The sequence below is a fragment of the Alligator mississippiensis genome, chromosome 4 (genome assembly GCF_030867095.1).
Source record: "Alligator mississippiensis isolate rAllMis1 chromosome 4, rAllMis1, whole genome shotgun sequence".
Lineage (NCBI taxonomy): Eukaryota > Metazoa > Chordata > Crocodylia > Alligatoridae > Alligator > Alligator mississippiensis.
This window is the reverse complement of record NC_081827.1, coordinates 128,619,193-128,645,272: the sequence shown is the minus strand read 5'-3', so window position 1 is coordinate 128,645,272 and position 26,080 is coordinate 128,619,193. Positions and strand designations below refer to the sequence as shown.

General features: G+C 45.2%; 1 protein-coding gene across 4 annotated transcripts in view; it reads right to left on the bottom strand.

The window, feature by feature from the left end:
- The window catches only part of RASSF8 (Ras association domain family member 8), a 196,826-nt gene that overhangs the window by 27,290 nt on the left and 143,456 nt on the right, over positions 1 to 26,080 (bottom strand). For 2 of the 4 annotated variants that reach the window (XM_059726607.1, XM_059726608.1), the window contains exon 2: positions 1,317 to 1,514. In XM_059726607.1, the coding sequence (XP_059582590.1) occupies positions 1,317 to 1,419 (103 nt within the window). In that variant the 5' untranslated portion in view covers positions 1,420 to 1,514. Of the gene's footprint in view, positions 1 to 1,316; positions 1,515 to 1,617; positions 1,684 to 16,249; positions 16,388 to 26,080 lie in introns of those variants that run through there. The other 2 variants (XM_014607324.3, XM_059726609.1) reach the window with 2 other exon arrangements.

Here is a 26,080-nt window from a genome sequence, read left to right as displayed (position 1 = left end):
CCTGAACGTTTATAAAAAGTGGGTACTGTTTTTTAATATACCGCTGACATTCTAGGAAGGAAAAAGATTCCTGACAATCTGGAGGGGAGACAACTCTACAACATAAGCTACATGAAAGCTTGTGTTTAACCTTTTACTTGGTGCTGGCAGAAATGAGAAGGTGGGAGCGGCACAGAATTGGTCCACAGCCAGGAAGAATGGCATGGAGCTGACCGAACTGGGCTGTCCAAATTGGGCCCATGGATACCCCACACCCTCTCACATGCCAGATGCAGTGCCAGAGATGCCTGCTCTAGTTGGTCTGGGATGGGCATAGGAAGCAGGGTTCCTGAAGGGGGCATGACGACTGCCTGCAGGCGGTGGCGGTGTCAGCAGTGGGGTGTGGCAGTGGCAAGCGGGGACTGCTCACAGGTGGCCACGCCAGTGTCAGCGGCGAGGGTGGGCCAAATGGGAACTGTCTGCAGCTACCCGCTGTGGCAGGACCCCCGTGGCTGATTGCCAACCTGGGGGTCCCCCCATGGCCAGATGTCAAGTCTGGCAGTGGTGGCAGCACTTCTGGGAGGGGCGAGAGAGGGGCACCAGTGATCTGCCTGCCCCCGCTGCCTGTCGCCTAAGCTGAGAATGCTTACTCTCAGGGGGGGCGACAGTGCTCTCAGGGGATGCACGTGCACCTGCTACACATCGCCTATGGATATATATAATTTCAGTGAGTGTCAGTAATATTTTATAGGGTTGTAGCTGTGTTCATCTAAGGACCAACTATTCACTCCATCCAGGAAGAGAGTACACCAACCGCAGATGCTTCCTCAGCCTGACGTAGGGTATTTATACCCGAAAGCTTGCTAAGAAGAATTTTTCCAGCTATTTGAACTGGTCTAATAAAAGATATCAGATTTACCCAAAGAACCTTGTCTGCCACTAGTATTTTATGTTAGTTCAGTTTTTCCTCGGAACTTAGCAACCATTACTGACAACTTAGTTGTTAAAGTTCTCTCAGAGACAGCATGTGGGTTGTATTGAAAAACACTACACAAAACAGTAGTATGTTATTAGCTAGGAGAATAACTTGATGTAGAATTTAAGTTCGGAGATTTCAAACAAACACCAAAAGTTTCTCTGCTGTAGACAAATGATAGAACCCTGTGTGTATGTATGTTTCCCTCTCTCAGATGTCAGTTGCGCCCCGTTACAGCTATGTAATTTAACTAAATGCTGAAGGGCTCAAAAGAAGGAAAAACCTTATCTTCAGTGTTGTTTCATAAAATACAAAGACACCCCAACCCACTCCCAGGAATTCAAGTAATGTATTCACATACCTATAGCCTGAGCAAGGGCTATCACAACATCCTGGCAAGTTGTTACTTCAGTGACCCCACAAACGATTCTTTGGACTCCATCCACCCATACTTTGAGCTCCATGGTTCACCAGATCAGCCAAGAGCCATGAATGTAATCACCGGTCAAGTCATGTTTACAGCTACACCAAAGATGACAGGGCTGACTCCCCTTACCAGCTGGAAAAGAAAATAATCCTGTCTTTTAGTGTGAGACATAACCAATTTAATTCGGAACCCCCCACAAACTCCCCCCACCTCCACACAACACTCCCCAATTTACTTAAGATCTACAGGAGAGGGAAACAAGAATGCACGAAGTCCTGGATCAGATATTTCTTGAATCTCCAGTTACAGAACCTAACATGCAGAGAAAAACAACATTTAGCTTAAAATGAATGCATTTCGATTGCATTTCTGCATTCTCAGGTGGGTGTTGGAAGCCCAAGAACAGAAGCACCATGCTAACCCTTGAGAACCAGAAAGTAAAACCAGACCCTCTCTTTAAGATGAGGAAATCATACTCTTTCCTACAAAAAAACAGGGAAGAGTAAATTTGATTTTAAAATTCAGTTTATAATAATCTGCAGCTTTACTAACATGGCAGGTATTTTTATTTTAAATGCATCTTTTTCCCCCAGCTACATCAATTTACTATAAACATTAAAATGTTTCAAATCAAGTTGATTTCCTAATATACCCTTTGTACAAAGTATTTCACAAAACACTTGACAGGGAGAAATACAGAAAGCCATTTCTAAAATAAAAAACGAGAATAAAGACTAATAGAAGACACTCAATGAGAAGACTATACAGCTTCCTCCCTGCACTGCTTACTTTTGAAAGTTAAATCTATGGGAGGCAAAGCATTAACTCTACTTCCCCTGTGCAAAATTGATTTTCACAGTCCAGTCCTTAGTGCAGAAACATCTACTTCATAGAGCCTGCCAAATGCCTAACACCCTTGCAGGCAGGCTCAGCCACGGGACCAAAACAGGCACAAAGACTGAATGATGGAGTTCAAGAAGGAGGTTCACTGGAAAAATTCTTTGGTGAAGTTAGCATATGCCTGCACATAGCGTGTCAATTTTGCAGACAGACAGAAGCCTCCGATTACTAAGGATACTATCAATTCTGAACCTTTCATTGGCATTACATTCAATTAAATAAAGGAGGTATTGCATCTGAACTGCAGCTGGTATAACTCAATGTAGCTTTGCTTTTGACAAAGCTATAGCCAATTACATCAGTTGGGGTGCTGGCCCATTAACTCTTCATTTCAGCACATACAAAATTAATTATTAAAATACCTTCCTTTCATCTAAAAAGGTTTAATCCTGAATAAGCAGAAATGCATCATCACCTTTGCTCTGAAATTCCTCAGTCACCCACATTCCATATCAGCATAGTGATGAAGAACAGGTCATAGCAGAGATGATTAAAGATTGGGAGAATTAATTTACAAGCACATTGCAAGAAGACTTTATCCTTCACTCATTCCTTGTGATCAGCTCTCTGTAGGCTGGATCCTCATTACTAAGAGGACAAAACATGCAAAATAACTACACTTCAAAATAACTACAGTTCTGAATAAGTGCGGTTTTTAATAGCTCAGCTTTGCTAGGTTCTGTTTTTCTTTTTGCTGAAACATCTGTCTGGATTGTGTCCCACAAAAGTTAATTTCTAACTGGGACAACAAAGATGTTGAATTTCAAAGACTTCAAAGTAACTCCAAGGAAGCATTGCCCAGATTGTTTAAGATAGGATGGTAGTGAGGTTGTTTTTTTTTGTTTTTTGTTTTTTTAACATAAGGAGATAGTTGGATTATTTAACAGATGGAGAAAAATAAACTGCATTAATTCAGCAAAGGAAACTCAAATATTTGGGTAATCCCATATGGATAAAGGATAATATAAGAAGAGACGATGTTTTCAAAGACTTAAGTAACAGGAAAGTAGACAACAGGGACGGAGAAAAAAAGAGATTTGAAAATTATTTAGAGGAGATTATCACAAGAAAGAGGGGTTGGTTACACAAAACAGCTGGAATCTGAATCTGCTGATGGACCTAATACAATTATACTTGGAGGCAAAACTGGTGTGGAAAGAATTCTGGACATAAATGCTTAACAGTTTGTGTTTTGCAATTTGTAAACTAAACTGAATATTTTGCTTTCTAATGAGAATGTTCCTGCTTCTATTTTTAAAAAAGTGCGAGTCTATCCCTTTAGTCACAATGGAGAGATTATTCTATTTTTAAACCCAATATTTTATTGCTACACCTGGTACATATTTGACAGACTACTCAGGCAGCTGGCTGATCTGCATTTGGTAAGGTGTGACTCAGTAAACAACTGGCCACAGACCTCAAGTGGACCTCAAACCTGCACCCATGGAAGTCAGTGCTTCAGGTTCTTATGGAGCAGGATCTGAAGTCTATTCAGCAAATACAAAAAAGCCTGCATGACCAGACTTCTACACAAAAGGAACAATGACATTTATCAATAAAAGCTAATCTCAAAATCACACGTCTCATGTTTCTGAACCAGAGGTTCTCAACCTTTTTTAGACTCAAGGGACCCCTGGATATACTCAAGGCACCCTTTGAAAATCCCAGCTTAGTTTTCACTCTTTTTTGACTACTGAAAAATAGAGCCATTTTTCTGTTGCAAAGAACTCAGAAAGACCACAACTATGGATTTCTATTTGAAATCTCTGGGTGCATCCACACATGTAGGAACATATGCTTGCAGCAGCTCAAATAGAAGCGCTGCAAATTTGAGCTGGGGGTTTTTGTCTCAGTGTGTGTGCCTGGACATGCACTTTGTTGTGGAGCAAATTGTGCCACTTGGGGCAAAATTACCCTGCCTGGCTCCTCCTGGATCTGCAGCCAGCAGCTCATGGCTACTTGCTCTCAGGAGCTTCTGGGGGAGGAACCTCTGGGAGGAAGTTGGCCACACCCCTTCCTGTCTTAAGCTGTTGCTGGTTGCTGCAAGCTTGGTGTCAGGAGCTTCTGGGGAGAAGATAGCCAGGCCCTTTCCTGCCTCTGGCTACTGCTAGCTGCTGGCTTGGTCTCATAGCTTTTTGAGTAAGTTGGCCATACCCCTTCTTACCTTGGGTGGCTGCTGTTGCTGTTGCTCCCCCCCTCCCCCCTGGAGGGGGTCCTCTGCTGTACATTGCTGCCCCTCCTCAGGGAGGGGCCCACCACACCCCAGCACATCCCTGTTCCAGCCTGCTGCCAAGTCACGGTCCGGGGACAGCCTGGGGAGGGAGCCTGTGCTGCCTGGGGCCCCCTCCCCCACCATCACTGCCAGAGCCTAAAGGTGCCTTGCCTGCCTCAGCTTTCCTGCCCAGCCCCAGCTCCCCACGCTCACCAGCAGTAGCAGCAGCAGTCAGGGCTGCTTGGGGCTTCGTGGCATAGGACTCTGCCAAACTTGGTTGGGGGGCGGGGTCCCTTGAGCTCATGGGGCAGGGCTCGTAGTTGTGGCTCGGATGCCAGGGGGACCTGAGCAGGGAGGGGTGCTGGTGGTAGGGGCACCCCTCTTGTCAGTGGGACCCGCGGATGCCCTCCCTGCCTGGCCCATGGGGCACTCATGATGCAAGTGCCCTGGGGCATGGCACCGGAAGCACCGCAGGTCCCCCAGTGAATAGAAAATCCACACTAAGGCCCCCTGATAAGGAATTGCCAGGCACCCCTCAGCCTCCAGCCGTGCTCCCACCACCATCTGGATCATAACGTGGTGTCTGAAAGAGTACATGTGATGGAGGCCGGGGTCTCAGCACCCCAGCGGGAGGGCTACCACTGGGGAGATAACTCTCCCCAGAGTTTGGAGCTGGGAGAACAGGGCCCAACTGGGGATATAGGAAGGGGATGGAGATGAGGACCACTGTGGTCCCCAGCTCTTCTAGAGGCTCACTTTCCACCAGCTGCCTTGGCAGGCCAACCCCCACTTCACCTCCAACTGTACCAGAAACACACCCTGAGTGGCTGAACTGGACAGCTCCTACCATCACTGCTGCTATTGCTGTTGCCCTTGTTTCTGGTGCTGCCCACCCTCAGGAGAGAGGGAGATTCCCTGCTGGACCACCTGATACCAAACCTGCACTGGATTACTCCCTAATTGACTGACTGCTCCTACCCTCCCCCACAGCTACCTCACTGCATCTGATCCTACTTTGTCTTCCTGCCTACTGCTCTGCTACTGAGTGCCTGGCTGGAGACTCGAGGGGCTCCTGGACAGATCTTCAACAAACAAGACCCTTCACTGCTCCAACCATCTCTTGTATCTGCCTCAGCAGCCTTATCTGTGTGTTCTTGCCCTTGTGTGGTAAATCCTGTGGTCCACTCCCCCTGCCGTGTGTGTGTGTGTGTGTGTGTGTGTGTGTGTGTGTGTGTGTGTGTGTGTGTGTGTGTGTGTGTGTGTGTGTGTGTGTGTGTGTGTGTGTGTGTGTGTCCTCCCCCACATTCTCAAAGCATAGTCCTCCTGGTTTTTTTCATGTGGGGCTATAGCTCAGTGAGCTTCAGCCCCCTTCCTCCCTACCCCACTTTTCCCCCACAACCCCAGCCTGCTTCTACTAGATTCACCAGTCCCAATAGATATTTTGTTTTCCTTTATTGTCTTCCCTGCCCTCATGTGAAACAATAGCAGGGCAGGAACTTTTGGGGGGGGGGGGCAGATGCCCCCACAGAGCTTCTTGCAGCCCCCACTATGGGGGCGGATCCCAGCCAAAGGGATGCATGCCCCTGCCGCCTCCACCCCGGAGGCAGAGTCCGACCAACCTTCTCCGGGGGTGGAGAAGCCTGCAATCTCTGCTGCAGGGGCAGGCGGGACTCCAGTAGGGAGCCAACAGGGCTAGGCCCCCCAACCCCTGGAGAGGCTCTCAAGCCCTATCTCCCTTTGTCAGGGACCAAGGGTAAGGGCAGTGGGAAGGGCAAGGGCCCTGCCCCCAAGCCTAGACCACCAGTACCTGAGGGGACCAGGTACGCTACACCAGCCAGCACACACACTCAGCCTGTCCCTAGCCCTAGCCCTGGCCCCACCAATGTGGCTCCCAGCAGGGGGGACCGTAGCTATGCACAGGCAGTTGCGGGGAGACCTGAAGCTGGGGGGCCTGGACCCTCCACATCCGGCCCTTCCAGCTCGGGGGGGTGGGGCCCCCTTTCTGACACCCACCCACAGGCATGCGGTGAAGTACCAACTGCCCAAGTGGGAGAACCTACACTTTGAGACCTGGGTGCAGGCCCTGGCTTGGGTAGGAGCCCCTAAGATCGTGGCGGCCTCCCGCTTTCATGGCAAAGGGGTCTTTTTCCTTGCCTCGGAGGCTGCCACACAAAAGGCAGTGGAGAGGGGGCTCGTGGTGGAAAGCGAGCCTCTGGAAGAGCTGGGGACCACGGTGGTCCTCATCTCCATCCCCTTCCTATATCCCCAATTGGGCCCTGTTCTCCCAGCTCCAAACTCTGGGGAGAGTTATCTCCCCAGTGGTAGCCCTCCCGCTGGGGTGCTGAGACCCCGGCCTCCATCACATGTACTCTTTCAGACACCACGTTATGATCCAGATGGTGGTGGGAGCACGGCTGGAGGCTGAGGGGTGCCTGGCAATTCCTTATCAGGGGGCCTTAGTGTGGATTTTCTATTCACTGGGGGACCTGCGGTGCTTCTGGTGCCATGCCCCAGGGCACTTGCATCATGAGTGCCCCATGGGCCAGGCAGGGAGGGCATCCGCGGGTCCCACTGACAAGAGGGGTGCCCCTACCACCAGCACCCCTCCCTGCTCAGGTCCCCCTGGCATCCGAGCCACAACTACGAGCCCTGCCCCATGAGCTCAAGGGACCCCGCCCCCCAACCAAGTTTGGCAGAGTCCTATGCCATGAAGCCCCGAGCGGTCCTGACTGCTGCTGCTACTGCTGGTGAGCATGGGGAGCTGGGGCTGGGCAGGAAAGCAAGTGAGGGGCAGGGGAACGAATGGGGAGTTGGGGGAATGAACAGGGGCCTGGGCCAGGTGGCCCCCTGCATGGTCTCATCCAAACCCCTACTTACCTGCCACAAAGCCAGGCCCAGGTCCTGCAGTTCGCACTGCTGCCTGCCCCGCACAGACAGGCAGCGTGCTTCAGCACTGGGACGAAGGCCAGCCATAGACACTCTAACTGGCTACCAGAGCATCCCTGTGGAGGACTGAGTCTCCGGTTGCCTCAGGGCACAGTCCTGGACTGTGCCCTGCCCTGCTTTTTCCCCCCAGGGTATTTCTTGACCCCAGGGGTTTAATTTTGCCCGTGTTGCAAATTTGCAGTGTGGGGAAATGTTTTTTGATCCCGCATGTGCTTCTTGCAGCATCTCAAAGGGGGTTGAGATGCTGAAAGAGGCATGTGCATGTTCGTCTGGACGCACCCTCTGGGTTTAATATTGTGAATCACGTTTAGGAACCTAACAGTACTAATACTGTAACTTCTTTAACAGGATCAAGGCACCCTAGGGTGTTGTCGTACCCTGGTTGAGAATCACTGCTGTAGACTTTAACACAAATTAAGCCTCTTAGGAATTTCCATTAAGACACAATTATGTTATCTTCATCTATTACAAAGCACCCTGTAAATTTCATCCATAGGGATTTAACAGCTTAAGACATCTCCAATACTCAAAATATATTTCAAGCCATGTCAGTACATATAAGTACAAATACTGCAAATGTTCATTTGGTTAAGATCACTTCAATGTACCAAAGATTAGGGGGGTCTTGTGACTTTTAATATAATGGGCAGACCAAACACCTCAAAAAGAAAGATTCCATCAGTCACCTTAATTTTTATTTCTAGAAAAGTTGTCTACACAAACAAACAGACTTTGCATTCCAAGTATAACTACAAAGAACTTCTTAATTAATATCATGCTGAGTTGAATAGTTCAGATTTACTGGCATAAAACAAGCCATCTCTCCATATGACAGCACATACATCAGCAAAGCATCCAGCAGCCTAATTGTTTCTCTGCCTGTCAACATCCAAAGTATTATTTCAATGTGACAAAGCTAGGGCATTTTTCTCCTGCACGCAGCACGCATAACTAACTCTATGGCAGACTGTGATTTTACACATCTTTTGAGGATCAGTATTTTAGAAAGCTTAAAAACATATTAATATTTTAATAATAACAATAGTGTTGGCCAATGGCTTCCTTTTTCAAAAATGAAAGGACACCCAAATTGGGCATTTCTGGCATTCACAAAAAAACCAATAACCTGATCCTTTAAGTCTTTTTTGCAACAGTTTTAAATTAAAAGGAAAGACTGACACTTGTACTTTAAAGGGCAAACTAACTTTAATGGAACAAATAGCAACATGAAAGCAAAACAATAAAAACAGCCTGTTGTACAGTCACCCAGCACCTATGCTCATATGCAGAACTGAATTCGGGAACTGCATAATCACCGAAGACACTAATATGTCACTCTTCCCTGCCAGACGCTAGAAACAGATCATCCCTGAACTATGAAACCTGCAAAATGTACTATGAAAGCCATGTCAGACTAATTTCCAAACAAAGAAAAGCTGTAATGGATCTAAAATAGAGGTGGAACAAATGAGAATTATATAACTATGTAATAAATATCTAACAGGAATATCTGAGAGGAGAAATAATTCCCATCATCATTTCTCCTCTCAGGACAGCCACTTATCTATAAGGTTACAGTATCAATTGTAATAGGCTTGCTTTTTTTCCCCTTCTCTTTTATTAATTGTTTGTTGCCAGTTAATGCTAATGCTGCCCAATTAATACTGTTTCTTTGCTCTTCCACTGAGATTTGTACTGACAGCCTAAAACTTACTTATGTTGAGCTACTGCACAAAATATATGTTAGACACCTTCCTAACACAGAGAATGACAATTCTTGCCTTCAGCAGCATAAATCAATCACGTTAACTAGGCCAGGGGAAGGGGAGGATTAAAAAAAACCCCCCAAAAAGACCAAAAAACCTTCATACTTGATATAACTGAATTTGAACTAACTTGGAAATTCAAAAATAGCCCAATTAAAAACACAGAAAAATACACAGGTTGTTATTATTCCTGGTTCTAGCAAGGACTGAAAAGAGAAGAGGAAACACTGACCAGGACATTGGTAGGAGACTAAATATACTTCTGAGCTTAATTTACCCAAAATTCTTCAGTGCTCAGATTGGGGAGTTTGCTTCCTTCCTAACTTGAGCTGGAACCGTAGGAGTTTGGGAATCACCTTCATCTCAGTTTTCTTTGCTTTCTTCCTGTTGGCAACCTATACCTGGAATATCCTTAATTTATCTAATCCAACACGTACAACTCCTGTCCCCCAAAGTCCCTCCTTTGTTCCATGCAACTTTTTATATATTTACCTTCTTCTGTAAAGGAATAAAGAAAGCTTCAAAATAGGCATGCAACTGCACTGAGTAACAAGACTGCTACAATTTTTCTGAAGCCCAGTGCTTCCCTTCTGTCCAGGCTTATCATCCTCAATGCAAATCTATAGGTGGCCAGCTTCCTTGTGCTGGTGTTACATTTATGCATCTTCTGCAACAAGCCTTTCAGACCATCAAATGCTATGAAAAAAATATTTACAAAACCTAGCTATCCTATTAAAAACTGATCCTCTGACAATACTAACAGCAATTTCACCCAAGCCAGTCCTGGCTGAAAAAATGGACAGGACAAAGGGGCGAACGTTTGGTTCTCCAGAATTCTGGCTAACTTCAATAGTCCAAACTTGTCCAAGTCAAGAAAAGGACAACTAGATTTTATTATATCTGGACAGATGCATTTATTATTAGGTAGGACTAGATAAGCAGTGTGTAGAGTTTACCCAATCTTTTCTTCCCATTCCATAAACTTCAGCTGCCATATACCTGTGGAGACCAACCTTTTTCACAAGAATGCCACAAGGTAAACCCTGCACCCTCTCAATGCCATTCCATTTAATTTCCCCTTCCCAATCTGTTGCTTTGTTTTCTATTCCCTAACTGATCTGTTGCTCTGTTTCTCCTCCTACCACGTGCTCCCTACTTGATTTGTTACTCTATTTTCTGCTCCCTGCCCTATGCAAAGTTGAATATCTGACAGTTCTTATGTTGTGATGAGACCTAAATGTCTGAATCAGACCTGGGATGCAATTGCTCATTTACAAATACCACAGCAGCATGTGGCTGCTGGCTGGAAACAACTGGTTTTAGCAGATGAGTTCTGCTACTTAGTGGGTGAGTCTACATAAGATGTTTACTACAGAGCTAACTAATTAGCTATAAAACATTGATTTCTCCCCTTGCACCAGCCGGCTGGTGACTGGCTAAGGGTTGAGCCAGATTAGAAGTGAGATGCTGTGCAGTGGTGATTTGAGCTGCAGTACAAAATGAGATTCTCCAGGCTGGAGAGTTGCAGAATGACAAGGAAGTTGGGATGGTCTAGCAGCCTCAGGATCACAGAGCAAATTTCAGCTAGGGACAAAAGTTACACAAACTAGTTTAAGTTATCAGAAACTGGTTTAAACCTGTAACAGAACAGAAGTTCAGTGCACATAAAACAGTTTCAAAATGCTGAAACTGGTTTAAGAGAAGTCTGATACTACACTGAACCAGGTTTAACTGATTTAAGTCAAACCAGATTATGAAACATCTGTTCCAGACCCCTTCCTGGTTTAAGTTAAGTCACAGCCCCCCAGAATCCCAGCATGCTTTCCAGCCCTGGGTTGGGTTGTGCTGTCTGTTCCAGAGATCACGGCTGGCCTCAGCCCTCTGTTCCCTAGCTTGAACAGTGAGGGCTGGCCCACTGGTCCCCTCAGGCAAACCCCAGCTGGGGTCTGGGACCAGGGGAAGGGGGTTAAACTCACCTCCTCCCCCCCCTCCCCCCCGAGTACAGAGCTGCCCTGCCCTGCTGGCTTAGTGATGGCTGCGACTGTGGACTACAAATCCCAGAGACACTGGGACTCAGGAAGAGGAAATGATAAGCAACCCTACAATCCTGCTGCTATGATTCTAGACTGCAAATTCCAGAGATGTCAGAAGTAGCAGGACTGCATGCTGTGTTTATAGTTTTTCAGAGAGAAAACTATTTTTGTTCAAGTTTTTATTAATTAAATGCCACTACCACCCTGCAACTCAGGCAGAGCACAGGATGCTGGTGCCTGGCCACACCCGCTCTGCTCCAGCAGGGCTTGGAGGGCTTTCCCTCTTCTCTCCCCTTTGGCAGTGGCTGGCAGGCAGGCTCTACTGCTCCTTGGCTTCCGACTTGAGCTACTACAGGCATGTGGCTGCATTCCCTGAATCAAAAGTGAATGTGTGTTCATTTGCTTATCAGTTCAACCTCTGCAGCTTAAACTAACCTGCAAAGACTGAATCAATTCAGCCTTGGGCTTTTTGACTGCCTGTACTTAGCCTTAAAGTCCATCTGCCTAGGCAGAAACATGCTCTAACCCACTGCTGTTGCATTTGGTCAATAGTTTTAGAGCTAGTCCCTTCATGGACATTTCACTCAGTCCATGCTGCACTGCTTCAGAAGCACAAATCCAGATGCAATGTTTAGCACACCTTGATTCATTTCACAGTGCCCTGGAAGCCTCAAAAAATGAACAAAGACTCAAAACAGAACAGTAAACGCTAATTAAACAGATGGCCTATTAAATTCCCTTTTATTTTTGCCCCCGTTTGGAATGGATCCTGAGCATAATGGCCCTTTTTACATGCATTTTACACCTGCATGGCCACATTTAATCTAACACAAAATATTTTTGAGACACGGTTCTCCCGTCATTAAATCTAGGCCGGGGGTAATTAACATCAGTGACATTATTTGCAGACCTGGCAGTTAAGTCCTAGGGATATATTTTTCCATCAACTGTAACAAATGTCAAATATACCGTGCATTGCTTGCAATTCTTTAAATTGATCCCATTAAACTGATCTTGATATTTATTTTTTGTGTGTTGTTGAAGCTGCTTTATGTGTGTTGAATTCAGCTGGAACCGCTAACAAACAGAACTTGAAGACTTTCCCTCCAAGTTCCTGTTTCGAACCTGACAGAGTCTGGTAGTTAGACTACTTTACTGTCTGAAGGGAGTTCCATCATTTTATATGAAGCAAACTGGTAACCTCTGTCCCTATTTCACATGCTAGAACCACAAATCTATCAGCAGACTGGTTTTAACTGGACATTTTAGTAGAGATTAAGACTGAATAATCATGGAAAGTAAACAAAATTCATCTGGTATCTGACAATTATGCAGATGTAGGTCAGCCTGGTGCTACTTGGGGTGCACCTGTTCTTTGGGCAGATGTCACTCTTTAGAAGCATCAACCTGATGCCTTCTTCTAGCACTAAGTATACAAGGAGCCTGCTATTCACACACACCAAACATTAAACTCAACATGAACTATGAATCAAATCAAGAGACAAATTAAACATTATTGTGGCCTCCTAAGCCCCCTATGTTTGTCCTTACTCAGTCTAACTCTTCTAAAAATCTCACTTTCTTTTTGGCAAACATTGTGATGAAACCAAGGAAAGCCCTTGCAGTACACGTATACCCACTGAAAATAACAACTGGAAGTATAGGGACTTATGCCTAGGAATCATATTTATACAATTCTAGAAAAGGATGGTTTTGTATTTAAAAAGCAGAAGTCTAAGGAAATAATTCTGTTGCAGATCAAAGATTTCAAGACAACTGATTTATAAAAAGCACAATGCACGAAATTCCCATAATGCCACAAATATATCCTGGATGACTCTCTCCAAACATCCTTACTTGACAGGGTATTTCTTTCCCACTGTCATACCGAAGCAGGTCTTTAAAAAAAAAAAATGTTGACATCTCAAAGCATTAGACAAGGAAGAGAATGCCAGTTTATTCACATCCCATGTACATGTTGCCAGAAAATGTTTAAGAAGAATTTGATTGATGACATCTGTACACAATCGTATTTAGCACCAAAACACTATTGAAATAACCTGCTTCATTTCATCAGGAGGTAGTTCAATCCTCCTTTCTGTAAAGCTAAGTCTATTCTTTATCTTTCACTTAAAAATATTTGGAGTACCCACCAATTTGATAGCTTCCACAAAGCTATTTTGAGACAAATGGCTGAGTCCTATTTTATCTTTGAGTGCCTAAATAGCACATACACAGCTAGGAAGCTTTGTTTTTGGCACTTACGTGCAGTTTAGATCCCCTATAACTAGGCTTGTCCTGAGTTTCCTTACTGAGCATGTTTATATAGTTCAGCAGGCTATGCTATAGCTGCATAGATGCCTGGGTAGAATAGTAAGTCCCAACACTTCAGTCAGAGGGAACCCCTCCCCCCCCAGCAAACAAAACAGAAAACAAACAACCTACCACCCCTCCCCCCACAACTAGAGGGTGCTTGATGCCAGCAGAAGGGCAGCCCTCCTATTTTTTAGTTCAGTAGTTTTGTGCCCAGGGCACTTGCCCAGATCATGGGAAACCTGTGTTCAGGCACTCCTTTCCTAGCATGTACAGACTAGGCAGTATACTCAGCATTGACTAAAGGACATTCAAGCCCTTGAAGTTAGTGCACTGTATTTTGCGTTCAATATTCCTTAGATGAAATGGATAAACAGCAGTGGGATGTTTTAAGCTCAGCTGAGGACAGGACCAGACATAGGTTCTCCCTCTTTTTCAGGACAAAATCCATCTCAACAAGCTACCCTCCCCTTGGCTTGCTTTTCTCTTTTTGATTTGATATTTTTTACCTCCTCTTCGCTGCCCAGTGGGTCACACCTCTCTTTCCTCCTTCATTTTATTTTCCCTGTTATATGTACAGGGTGACCCTATTCCACCAGAGAATGAGGGATAATTCCAAACAGAATATAAATAATATAAACTGCAGTTATCCTGCTACCAAAATACGACTTAGGGCATATAAGGGCAAAATATGATTTGGCTCCAAACAAAGATGAACAGAGCCATCTGGAAAAAAAGGTCACTGGTAAAAATAAATAAGTTTCTATCCTCTAATTCCAAGATGAACACAAATGTATATGTGAAAGTGATAAACTCAGCCTCATTCTGGAAGTTGGGGAAACAGAAGAAAATGACACCCTCAACTGCTATATTCTTGAGAAAGTTACAGCAGTCGATTTTCATGTTTTCCCCGAAGGGAATGTAGGAAAAAAACCAGGTTCTACAATTTAAATGTTTTACAATTTAGAAGTTTTGAAGTCAATTAAATGGAGAGTTTACAAGCATTACACATGTGGCTATTAAAAGAAGAAATCTCTCTCAAAGTAATTACATAAATTCAATTTCTGAAACAGTAACAAAGTGAGGCATTGAAAAGGCACTGAAAAGCCACACTTTTTTTTTTCAAAAAAGGCAACAGAACATTGAAAGTTTTCTTCAGAATGAAAGATCCATCATTCCATCAAACAGAGCAGCCTCTAAGAATATCAAGTTACATTGTAAGAAACCCTTATGGGAAGAGACCCATGGTACAGACAGGATAGCATTCAGTTTCTTTCTAAAAGAACAGGGAACCAAATGTCCAGGAAGGGGAATGAAAACAAAACAAAAAGAAAGAAAAAAGCTCCCTTTCTAGGGTTTTTTTTTTCCAATTGGCTGCACTTACATTCACAATTCCCCAAGCACAAAAGGACAAACTTCACTGCTTTTTCAAACTTACATTTTTAGCAGTCATCTGCATCGATTAAAAATTTCACACCTCTAGGCAAGTGTTTTAAGACTTCTTTAAACTGATTTTTTTTAGCATGTCAATACATCTAAAAAGTAAAGCCTTAATGTAGGGCAAAGGATGATACAGTCCAAGGTGTTCTGAACCCCATTGTGGGAGTTGGGAAGTTAGTTCCCTCAGGCTATAAGCAGACCTCAGCTTTGTGGTAGGATCAGCTGTGTTGGGATGTTGTCTTGGCACAGGTGATCTGATGGATGGGCAGACAGGACTGGACCCTGAGAGTGGCAGGAACTCAATCCTGGGGGATAATGGCCCCACGCAACATGTGAGGGACAAACAGCTCTGGGTACCTGGTCCTGACCTGGGGCGTGCAATGTGCATCTGCAAGCAAAGTGCAAGGAAGCCTGTCCGGGGAGGGCCAGGCACCTAGGGCCACTCTTCCACAGTGCTGGGCCTCTGAAGTCGTGTGAGCACCTGCCCAGGATGGGTGGAGGGTGTAGGCAGCCCTGGACTGCCTGTGTCGTAAAATGGATATCTGCTGAGAAAATGCAGCACAAACTATAGGAATCATCCCACTCAGTATTGGTCATTTGTGGAGCAATAAGCAACAAGAACGTCTATTTGCTTGGGTTTTCTACCACCATAATTTTTTTTATGGCAGCACAAGGGTGACATCTATTTGCAGCCTTAGTCCTGCTTTTAACTTAAACACAGTATACTTGTAACCATCTAAGGAGCAAGGCCTCCCATTGAGCAAAAAACCCTCATTGTGTTCATGAAATCATTCAGTAAAACAGCTTTGTCTTGGAGGAAAATACAAAAGAACACAGCTGGTCATCAGAAATCATTGCCCCTAAAGCTAAACTAGTAATAGATGTCCACCAGTTTATATGCTGTCATTTCCAGTTTATATACTACCAATTTTGGCTAGACTACCAAACCAGACCTATTAAAATTCTTTTCCTACCAGGTCAGTTTTTCTCCTTTCTCAGTCACCATGGACACTATCCCCCACCTCCTCAGCACAACAGTTTGTAACCTGGAGTTGCATCCAAATTGGCCTTCTCTCTAGATCCTTGTTTCCAAGTACTGGCTACATCTCAACACTTCTCTGCATAATATCTCTGAGGTCCTTGTCATTCACAACTAGATCATCTCAACCATTGCTACAGGTTCTTTCCTTTCCTGCCCTGAATAATCCCATTTTGTCCTCCACATTCATTCAGAAAACTGCTGCAAAGATCACTTACTGGGCTTGCCACTTTGACTGTCACCTGTCCTAGTTATTTTCGTCTTCAGACCCCTACTCTTCTCACTGCGTCAACTGCTCGTGTCAGCTTTTCAAGGCCCTTCATGGTTTCTCTCCACCCTGCTTGCATCCTGTATGCTCCACAGATGTTGGACTCCAGCTCCACTCTGCCAGTGGTGCTAGTTTTATTTCTGATTTGCTGAATTCCAACAAGCACCTCTACCACACATTCATACATGTGAGGAGTTTCATAGAAATGTCAGCTCAGTCTTTTCATAATCCTCCTTCAGTTTTTGCTTAGACAGCTCCTCTCTGCTTCAATGATTTCATTAACACCTCTATTATGCTTCAGTAGCTGGCCTGCTGCAACTGCTGCTTTTCAGGCTGGCTAGTTTTGCCTCCCTGTCATTGCCTCTGTGTCCATGGGTTCCCTACACCTCCTCTATACACCTGTTGCATCAATAATATTATACATGGATTGCAAGATCCTCAGGGCAGTCCCTGCCTTTCTGCAGAATTCCTGTACAGTGCCTAGCAGGATACTACTACTTCAATAATTCAATACAGATAACAACATGATCAACTTCAATAGGTCTTGAAAAGCTGTCACAAGATTGACTGCTTAATTAAGCCTTTTGAGAGCATGCCTTTGTCACTGCTACCACTCATGTTAGCATCCTGCCTCCTACACCAGACTCCCCTTCAACCTGCTCATTTAATTATGAGATTCCTAGGATGCTAGAATGTGGGATGGCAGTGTATACAAGGCTTTAATAACTGATCAAGCAAAACAAAAAGCGCATTGTAACACACTGAGTAACCAGTAACAAGGTATATGACCATCCCTTCACGCACTCCAAAGTGTAAGTTGTACAGGAGGCCAAACTACCTTTACCATTGTCACCATGCAGCAAAGTAATGCTTCATACAGCTGCTTCACCCAGGCTACTAAACCCTGTTTTTCAGCATAGCTAATTAGCACTCGTGGGCCCAACAGCAGCATTCCTAGGTCTCACTAAGGGAACAAGTAATTTAGCTGTCTTCTGGAGATGACTACTTGCCAAAGGAAGAAGCTGGCTACCAGACCATTCTCTAGTGTGTTCCTGCCATTGAAGAGAGGCAAACAGTCTGTGTATTTATTTTATTTATTAGATTTCTCTCTCACTCTAACATAAAAGTTCAGGGTGGCTTACAATAAACAGACAGTTCAAAGAATTACTTAATTCACATTTATCAATTCTCAATTTAGGAGCAATAACTTGATTTTACCTAGAAGAGTTTACTTGTTTATGCATTGCCAGATTTAGGCTTAAGCTACAGTTTAGGGCCTCACGATATGAGGGGCTTCTAAATAAGAAAAAAAACCTGACTCAATATCAAGTTTTGTAATAATCAGTTGGTAAATAAAGGAGATATGGGAAAATGATTCTCTAAATCTGCACATTTTTGTTCTAATATGACAAAAATATAAATACATTGGATTATTTTTATCATATGGGGCCTCTTAAACTGGACATAGTTTAGGGCCTCAGCATGTCATAATCCAGACACTGTGTTTATGGCTGGTTCTAAACTTACTTTCAGTTTCTTTCAGCTAATCCTTCTCTTCTTGGAGGAATTACAGTCAGTACATGGCAATTGGGTAGTGCAGTATTTACACCTTGAGACAGGGATTGGTAAAATCTAATGTTTAGTTAAGCTAAAAGGGTCCCCTATGACTACTGTTAATGTAATACAACATAGGTGTCAAATTCTATAGTGCTGGGCAAGCAGTGATGTTCTCTGAAGCACAAAAATATCCTACAAACCAAATCTTGGTGAGTAAATGCAGGTGAAAATGATGGCTGTTTAGTATCAGCCTGCAAGCAGAGACTGTAGTTATCTACGGACTTGAATTATTTAAGAATGTACAAAAGGCTCAGTAAGCACTCGGGTCCAACAGCATAAAGCTCTAATAAATATAACTAGACAAATGCAATATAAAAAAACCTGAAGCATGAAGAGCGATATTTGTCATTATCTTCTGTACAGTGAATCTAAAAAGCAATATTAAAAAGTTGCAGGGGTGTAGGTTGTTAAAAGGCTGGCATTTGAGTTTGTTGCCCAATCTAGGTCTAGAATGAATCAAGACTGTTCCTCCAGAGAAAGGTAGTTAGCTGCATTAGTTTGAAGTCAGGCAGAAGTCAGAGTAGATTTGCAACCTATAGATCAGCTACATCAGAGATGTATAGCATAAGCTTTTGTGAGCCCAAGCTCCTCCAGAGATCATTAGCAGCAGTTCTCCAGATGATCCATGGTTTGTATGTCTTCTCTGGAGTTGCATAATTGGAGCCTCTTTCATTTTCTATTTGTATAGTTGAATGATAGCATAAGCCAGGGCTGCCCAACTTCTAAACAGCTGGGGGATGGTCACACCATGGACCACACAGGTGGGCTGTACTTGGCTGAGCCACATGCCCCCTGGGTTGCATGCCACATCAATGCTATCCTCCCCCTGACACATAACCCCCATAATCCTACCCACTGCACCATGCATCTATGTCCCCCTCCAACTACTGTACCACATGACTGCATAGGCCAAATTTCCCCACCCCCACTACATTGCACTCCCTACCTACTGCAACACCATGTGCCTGCACAGCCCTAAGCTCACCCTCAGCTTCCTGGGCCACACCACTCCGCGCTGCCCTGCCCTGCCCCATGGTGGGGACACGCAGCAAAAGATGGAGCAGGGAGGGGGAGCTTGGAGGCTCTAGCTGCTGTTGCAGCTGCAGCGATGGTGGAAAATGGCAGCCAGGCAGAAGTCTACGAGCTAAAACTTAATGCCTTGCTGTGGGCCACCAGTTGGGCAGCCCTGGGATATGCCATTTTTTGTATTATGTACATGGGTCCATGTAAACCAGTACAAAACCTTCAGTGCCACACTACATTACTCAAGAGTGACAAAGCCCAAGGAAGAGGCAATAAATGTCTAAGGCTGCTGACAGATGTGGACCCCCCCCAGAAAATGGCACGTTACTGGAAGAGGAACCACACCAGTTTGACCTGGCTCCTCAGAATCTGTATAGATCATGTGCATCAACAGGGCTTTTTGGCACTTTCAGTGAATAGCTGATTCAATCAGCCATTGGATAAAAGCACCAAGAAACCCTGCTGAAGTGCATGATCTATACAGATGCTGGGCAAACTGGGTCAAGGAGAGGCGGTTCCTCTTCTGGGCATGTGCTATGCTTGGTGCGGGGATGCGCTGAGCTGAAAGTAAAGTGCTGGGTTCTCCCCCCCCCCGTCTGTCAGCGGCTTATATTTTTAAAGCTCAATGTGCTAATTGCTCAGTTTCTCCAAACTGGATCATTTTCAGGCTTCTCAAGTTGAGTTTTTCAGAAGTCACGTTTGGAAAACTGGTTAAAGTCTTCCAAGCATCCCTCACCATCTTTTAATTTGGGCTTGAGATTTGTTATGTTCTCCTTTCCTGGTCACCAATAAGAGAGACACCCCCAGGCAAGGAGAACAGAGATTTTCCAGTCTGAAAGACTATTTTACAGGGCCTGTTCTCAGAAGTTTTCTATACTCCCCTCCCATCTAACCAAGGTCTTTGAACTTTCCCATTCCATCCTGTTCATTTACATGGGCAAAGTGGGGTAGTCACCACATTCTAACACTTATTTGTGACCTGTCACCAGCTTGACAAGCCAGATAACAAGAAATAAAACTGAACCTACATGACAAAACACAACATCCAGCCTTTTCTCACAAGGGCACATACCTGCTTTAGTCTAGAATGAGCTCTTAGAGATTTAAAAGACATACAAAAGAACAAGTGAGAAAAAGTCTATATTTTAGCATTTAGTCTTTTCCTACCTTTTCTGCTTCTGAAGGGCAATTAGTTACTGTGAAAACAATGCAGTCATTCACAAAAGCAGTATTAAAAACTCCCACAATGGTTTAAAAGTTAGACTGTGATTTCCTGAATGCAGGAATGAATACAATAGTTATGATTAAAATAGGCATAAAATTTAGTGATTCCTATATGCGGAATACATGAGAAATAATACTGTGAATTGTGGGTGCCTGGTAGAGCCAAGTATGACAACTTAGACATTATAATAGCATTTTTTATGACAGTTTTACCTAGTCCACAGTTCAAGCTCCTCGTGCATTTCTAACCATTTGGAAACTGGAGAATCTGATTTTTCAACTTTTAATTATATGGAGTAGAAGGATTTTACATGAAAAAAAGATGTGCACATATGGCTACCATGCCAAGCCCTTTGAGAAGCTATTATCATTTTAAAATGGCCATTTTCTGCGTAGATACAATTTCATGAATTTAAGTGCAAGGGAATTTAAAAGTTACAATTCCTAAACAGCAACTCATTTGGAAGGGGGAGAGCATGTACACACCCCTGCAAGCTGTACCAGGCTCTTTCAAATACTCACTGCTTCCTACAATTTCCTTAATAAAATTAAGTGTAAAACTACCCAGTTATTCAGTGTTTTATAGAAGAAGCAATAGATTAAGTTAGTTTGGCAACATTTTGGAAAAGAATTACACTTCTGTTCTCAAAAGGAAAGCCCTTTGGCTTTAAAGACTACACTGAAGCTTCAGGTCTTCAGTGCACTTTCATAAATGACTGGTACTAAAGCATAATTTGCTCTGAGGCAGGCTGGACTGCCTGAGCATTAACACAGACCACTGAAACCACTGCCCTGGGAATCCTTCAGCCTCTCAAAAGTCTGCGTTCAGTCCCATGGCGGGCAACCCTTAACTGTTTGGATGCACTCAATCCTTAACTATTTGAAAAAACAAATTTAATAAAAAACCCCACAAGAATTCATTGGTGGATGCAAATTGCAGGAGAAGTGTATATGCAAAACAGATGCTGGGCTTTCCATCCCAGCAAATCTCTGCTGCCAGATAAGACTCTGTGGCTATGAAGGAAGTGACTGTTTCAGTGAGGAATATACATCATATATTAGGTGGTCAAATCTATCACCTGTTGCTCCCACCTGCCTGGAATAAATTTACGTATGGACGCATGAGAGTTTCCATTCCCCTTTGTGGAAATAGTTGAGAGCAATAAGGGCTTTAGTTAAAAACAAATTTTGAAATCCAATTTGTTCACCTATTTACAATGTCTCAGGAAGACTGACTATAGTCATCAGGTGTAACATGCAGGGGATCGCAAGTGTTTCAACTCTTGTTAAATGTTTCAGAGTTGATACTACATTTTTCTATACTGTAAGACTGCAAAAAATCACTGAGAAATAAGACAGTGATACTTTGAAGCCGTTATCAATGTTTATAATTGGAGAAAATTAAATTTTCTTGAACTACAACACAAAGCCATATGCAAAAGCTTCAGCATGTAGTCACAGTCCTTACGTCTCTTACCAGACATTAAAAAGAGAACAGTATCATTTTTATCTGAATTTCATTGCTGGGCCTCAGGTCATATTGTTTCCATGTGCAAACACCATGTGGTATATCCTGCACTTTGCTGACAACGAACAATCTAATTCTAGGCTTCTGAACCCTAAACCAACAATATCGTAATCCAGTCAACCACAAAATAACTGCTGTACTCTGTCAAAACATACTCTAAAAGATAAACACCCAAAAAGAAACCTGTAATGGGGGGGGAGGAGGAAGACAAGCTCAGATGGTTGGTTTAACCTCACTTCTAATACATTTCTTCCACACCCCATCACCCACTAGATTGTGACATCTCAACTTTGTATCAAAAGTAAATATATAGATATATATTTTTTTATCTATGCTCTCCCACCCCATTACAAATTTAGATTAATGTAGTCTTTCCAACAATTGCAGTTGAAGAGTTTCTGGATCCAAAATTGTTTACCTAAATTTAAGAACATATATTACTGCAATTTCCTGTATTTAAAGCAATGCATTATAAAACAATATTTGTAATGGCAAGTTCATAGATTCATAGATGTTAGGGTCGGAAGGGACCTCAATAGATCACCAAGTGATAATATATACCTTATAAATCATTCTGTAGAATTCTACCTAGCAAAAAACTAGATTCTAAAAGTAAGAACCATCCTCTTATAACTTTCAGTAAGAAGGGATGGCAGAGTATTCAACTGGAATCATAGGGCATGTCCAGACGAGCACGCACATGCCTCTTGCCCTGCCTCAAACCCCTTTGAGGCGGGGCAACAGGCATGTGTGGGAACAATAAAATGTTCCCCACACTGCAAACTTGCAGCACAGGGAGAAAATTAGACCCCTAGAAATCCAGGGGTCTAAAAATAAAATAGAAATTTAAAGAAGTGGACCATGTCCTGAGGCAACTGGAGGCTGGGTCCTCCACGGAGATGCTCTGGCTGCCAGAGCATCTCTATGGTTGGCCCCTCGCCCTGGTATTGAAACATGCGGCTGGGCAGGCTGAGTGTTCAGCACCAGAGCTCCAGTGCCAGTGAGTGAGAGGTCGGGGGAGGGGGGGGGCTGGGATCATGAGGAGGGACCCCTGATGGCCCCGCCCACTCCCCCAGCCTCCCCTCCCCCTGTCCTGGCTGAGCCCTCCCCCCACCAGTCCCCCACAGCCCCCTCCCCCAGCCAGCCCTACCCCCCCCCACCAGCCTCCCTGAGGCCCCCTCCCCCTGCCCTGGCTGGCCCCTCCCCCCACCAGTCCCTCAGGGCCCCCTCCCCCTTCCCTAGACGGCCCTCCCCCCCCCCACCCAGGCCCCTGACCTCTGCCCTGGCCAGCACCTCTGCCTGCCAGCCCCCCCGAAGCCCCCGCCCCCTGCTGTGGCTGCCCGCCCCCACCAGCCCCACCCTGCCCTGGCCAACCCCATCCCCCCCAGCCTCTCTGATCCCTGCCCCCCACCCCATAGTTTAAAAATAAAACAACCCCTCCCCAACTCCGGCACTTACCGGCAGTCTGGCTGCCATAGTGCTGACTGGGGCCCCACCCGCACAGTGCGGGGCAGGTTGACATCCCCAGTGGCCCCAGCCCTCCTGCCCCACCCTACTGTCCTGTGCTGCCTGGGGGGCTCTGCCAGGAGGCCCTGGAGCCCCCCCGCACTGATTCCAAGGTAAACAGGGGCTTCCCCCCCCTTTTTTTAAGTGACAGTGCCTGGGGTTGTGGGGGTAGCTATAGGGGCCTGGGGGTGCAAGTTGGTGGGTGAGGTTGGGTGGGGCAGCCATTGCGGGGGCTGCAGCAGCTGGTGGTGGATGGGGCATGTGGGCCTTGCAGGGGGGGTGGTAGCCCCTGCGGGGGCCATTTGGCCCCTGTTGGGGGGCTGTACCCCTTGTGTGAGGGCTGAACCCCCTGTTGAGGGGCTGTAACCCCTGTGTGGGGGCCATCGCCCCTGTGGGAGGGCAGCAAAATATGTATTCATGAAATATGTGTTTGGAGTTCACTTTATTATTATAAGACTTGCTTTAACACTGTAAGATATATCAATACAACACTGTCCAACTGATCGCTGTCTCTGTCTATATAGTGGTCTTTTGTTTTACTTGTGGAGGAACATGGATTTGGCGGTATTTTAGAGAGTGACTTTAGGATTTTGTTTTTTTAATCAGAGATTTTTCAGTTTTCCAATAGGGAACACTAGAATTCCTGCTAGGGAGGCCAGTGGCAGGGCCCTGCCTGCTCAGACCTGGCACCTTGGACCCAGCTGGCTGTGGCTGATCTCCTGGCCAAATGGGGCCAGGAGGACGTGCTTTGAAAGTTAGAAGCAGGCCACCACACCTGGAACATCTTCTGGGCGATAGCTGCCCAGATGGCTGGGCAGGGGGTGCACGTGGCAGTAGTACTGCACAGAGGCCAACCCTGCAACCACAGTCTACTGGCAGCTGGTCCAGAGGGGCAGATGCCTCTACTGGCTGTGCAGTCCCCATCCGGGTCTGGCAGGTGCACAGCAGGTCACAGCCAGGCAGCAGCCCCTGCTGCCAGACTGCTGCAGTGGGTAAGAGGTGCACGGAACTCTCAGGGCTGCTTCAGCAGTCCAGCTGGCACAAGGGTACGAATTGGCTGGGCCCCAGAAGCTCCTGAGAGCTAGTAGCCCTGAGCTACTTGCCAGGGTGGCTTTTTATACTGCTGGGGCCAGGACAGGGCAGTTTTTAAATACTACTGGCAACAGCACAGGTGCTGGCCCCGGGCTTTAGCTCCCTGTGACTGCAGATCCAGGAGGAGCCAGGCAGGGTTATTTTGCTCCAAGTGGCACATTTTGCTCCACATCAAAGTGCATATCTGAGCATGCGCACTGAAGCAAAAAGTCCCGGCTCAAATTTGCACAGTTTCTATTTGAGCTGCTGCAAGCAGATGTGCTTGCATGTGTGGACATGCCCACAGGACTTAACCACAGAAAAATATACATTAGAGAAAAAGTTTATATACTAATACAGTGATTTTCAACCTGTAGCCTGTGGATCTCTGCAGTAGTTTGCATAGTCTGCAGACTATGTCTAAGGGGTCCGTGATACATTACTACGATCACACTTACAATTCAAAGGGGTCAGACCTCCATTCAAAATTTCCAAAGGGGTCTGCACCTCCATTTCAAATGTTTTCAGTGTTCACAAATTAAAAAAGGTTGTAAGCCACTATACTAATTCATAGTAAGATATCAGTGACAGCATATCATTATGTTATTTCTGAAGGGCAAAACCAAGCACTCTGTGGCTTTGTTCTCTTAAACCCTTCAATAAATCTCTCAATTTCTCTCTCTCTAGCAGCTCTCTGAAGTCCCCACACTCTCCTCTGGGTCTTAACATTCACTCTCTGGGTCTCCCTTAACTTCCAGTCTCTCGTTCCCTTGACAGACCTTAACCATATCCTTTCTGGGATACAGGCTTCACAGTCTATGCTAGCTTTGCTTTCTGCAAACCAAAACCAATCCAGCAAATCTTTCTCTCTCTCTTTTTCTTTCTATCAAGCCAGTGATAGGAGATTATTTTACTTAACCTAAGGCACATACTTTTGTCCATTACTCTGCCTGACCTGGAGAAAAAGCATCCCCTTGGTCAGCAGTGCAACAAACCAACCGTCTGCACAAAATCTTTAACACAAACATGGTTACTTAGCTTACAACCATAGTTGGCTTTACCTCACTAAGAGTCTTGGTTGATCCCACTAAAGAGGTTCACTCTGTATTAACAAATTTCCATGATCAGTCAGGTTACTGCCCTCAAGTTCCAGTCCCAGGGGTCCAGTCACCAACTCTTGGCACTGGACCTGGTCCCAGTCCCTGAGACAGAGTCAGAGTCACCGTCCTGGTGGAGTTACCAATTGTTGGCACTGGATTTATGACCCAGATACCTTGTTCCGGGCAGACCCGGAACCTCAGACCAACCATGACCTGTCCATTCGATAATAGGCAAATTTTATTGATACATAGTGATAGCAGATAAGCATAAAACAAGCAATTCTATATCTACCAGTTCTAGGGCTGTCATCAGAGTCAAGGTATGTCTGGCCAGGATGTAAGCTTCACTCTGAGGTTCTCTCTTGAGAATCAGATGTCAGCAGCCTGGAGGTCGAAGGCTGAGGACTATCCCCAACCAGTGGGGTAGATGAGATGGGCCGGTGGTATGCCCTCTGTCCATGGTGCCTCGGGTTCCCCCCCGCCCTCTGTCAGGGACCCTTTGTTGCTCTGAAATCCCTTCTTTTGTATTCTTTTCCCCTCCTGATGACTTCTCATCCATGGGCATTGCCGACTGGTCTCTCAGTGGTCATCATATTACCCACGTTCAGCATATTCCTTTGTTTTAAAAGCCCATCACATGCACTCATCCTAATTTGGGCTTTCCTGGTGTCCTCCTAATTTGGTCTGTTCCCCCAAACTGGGAAGCCCAAGG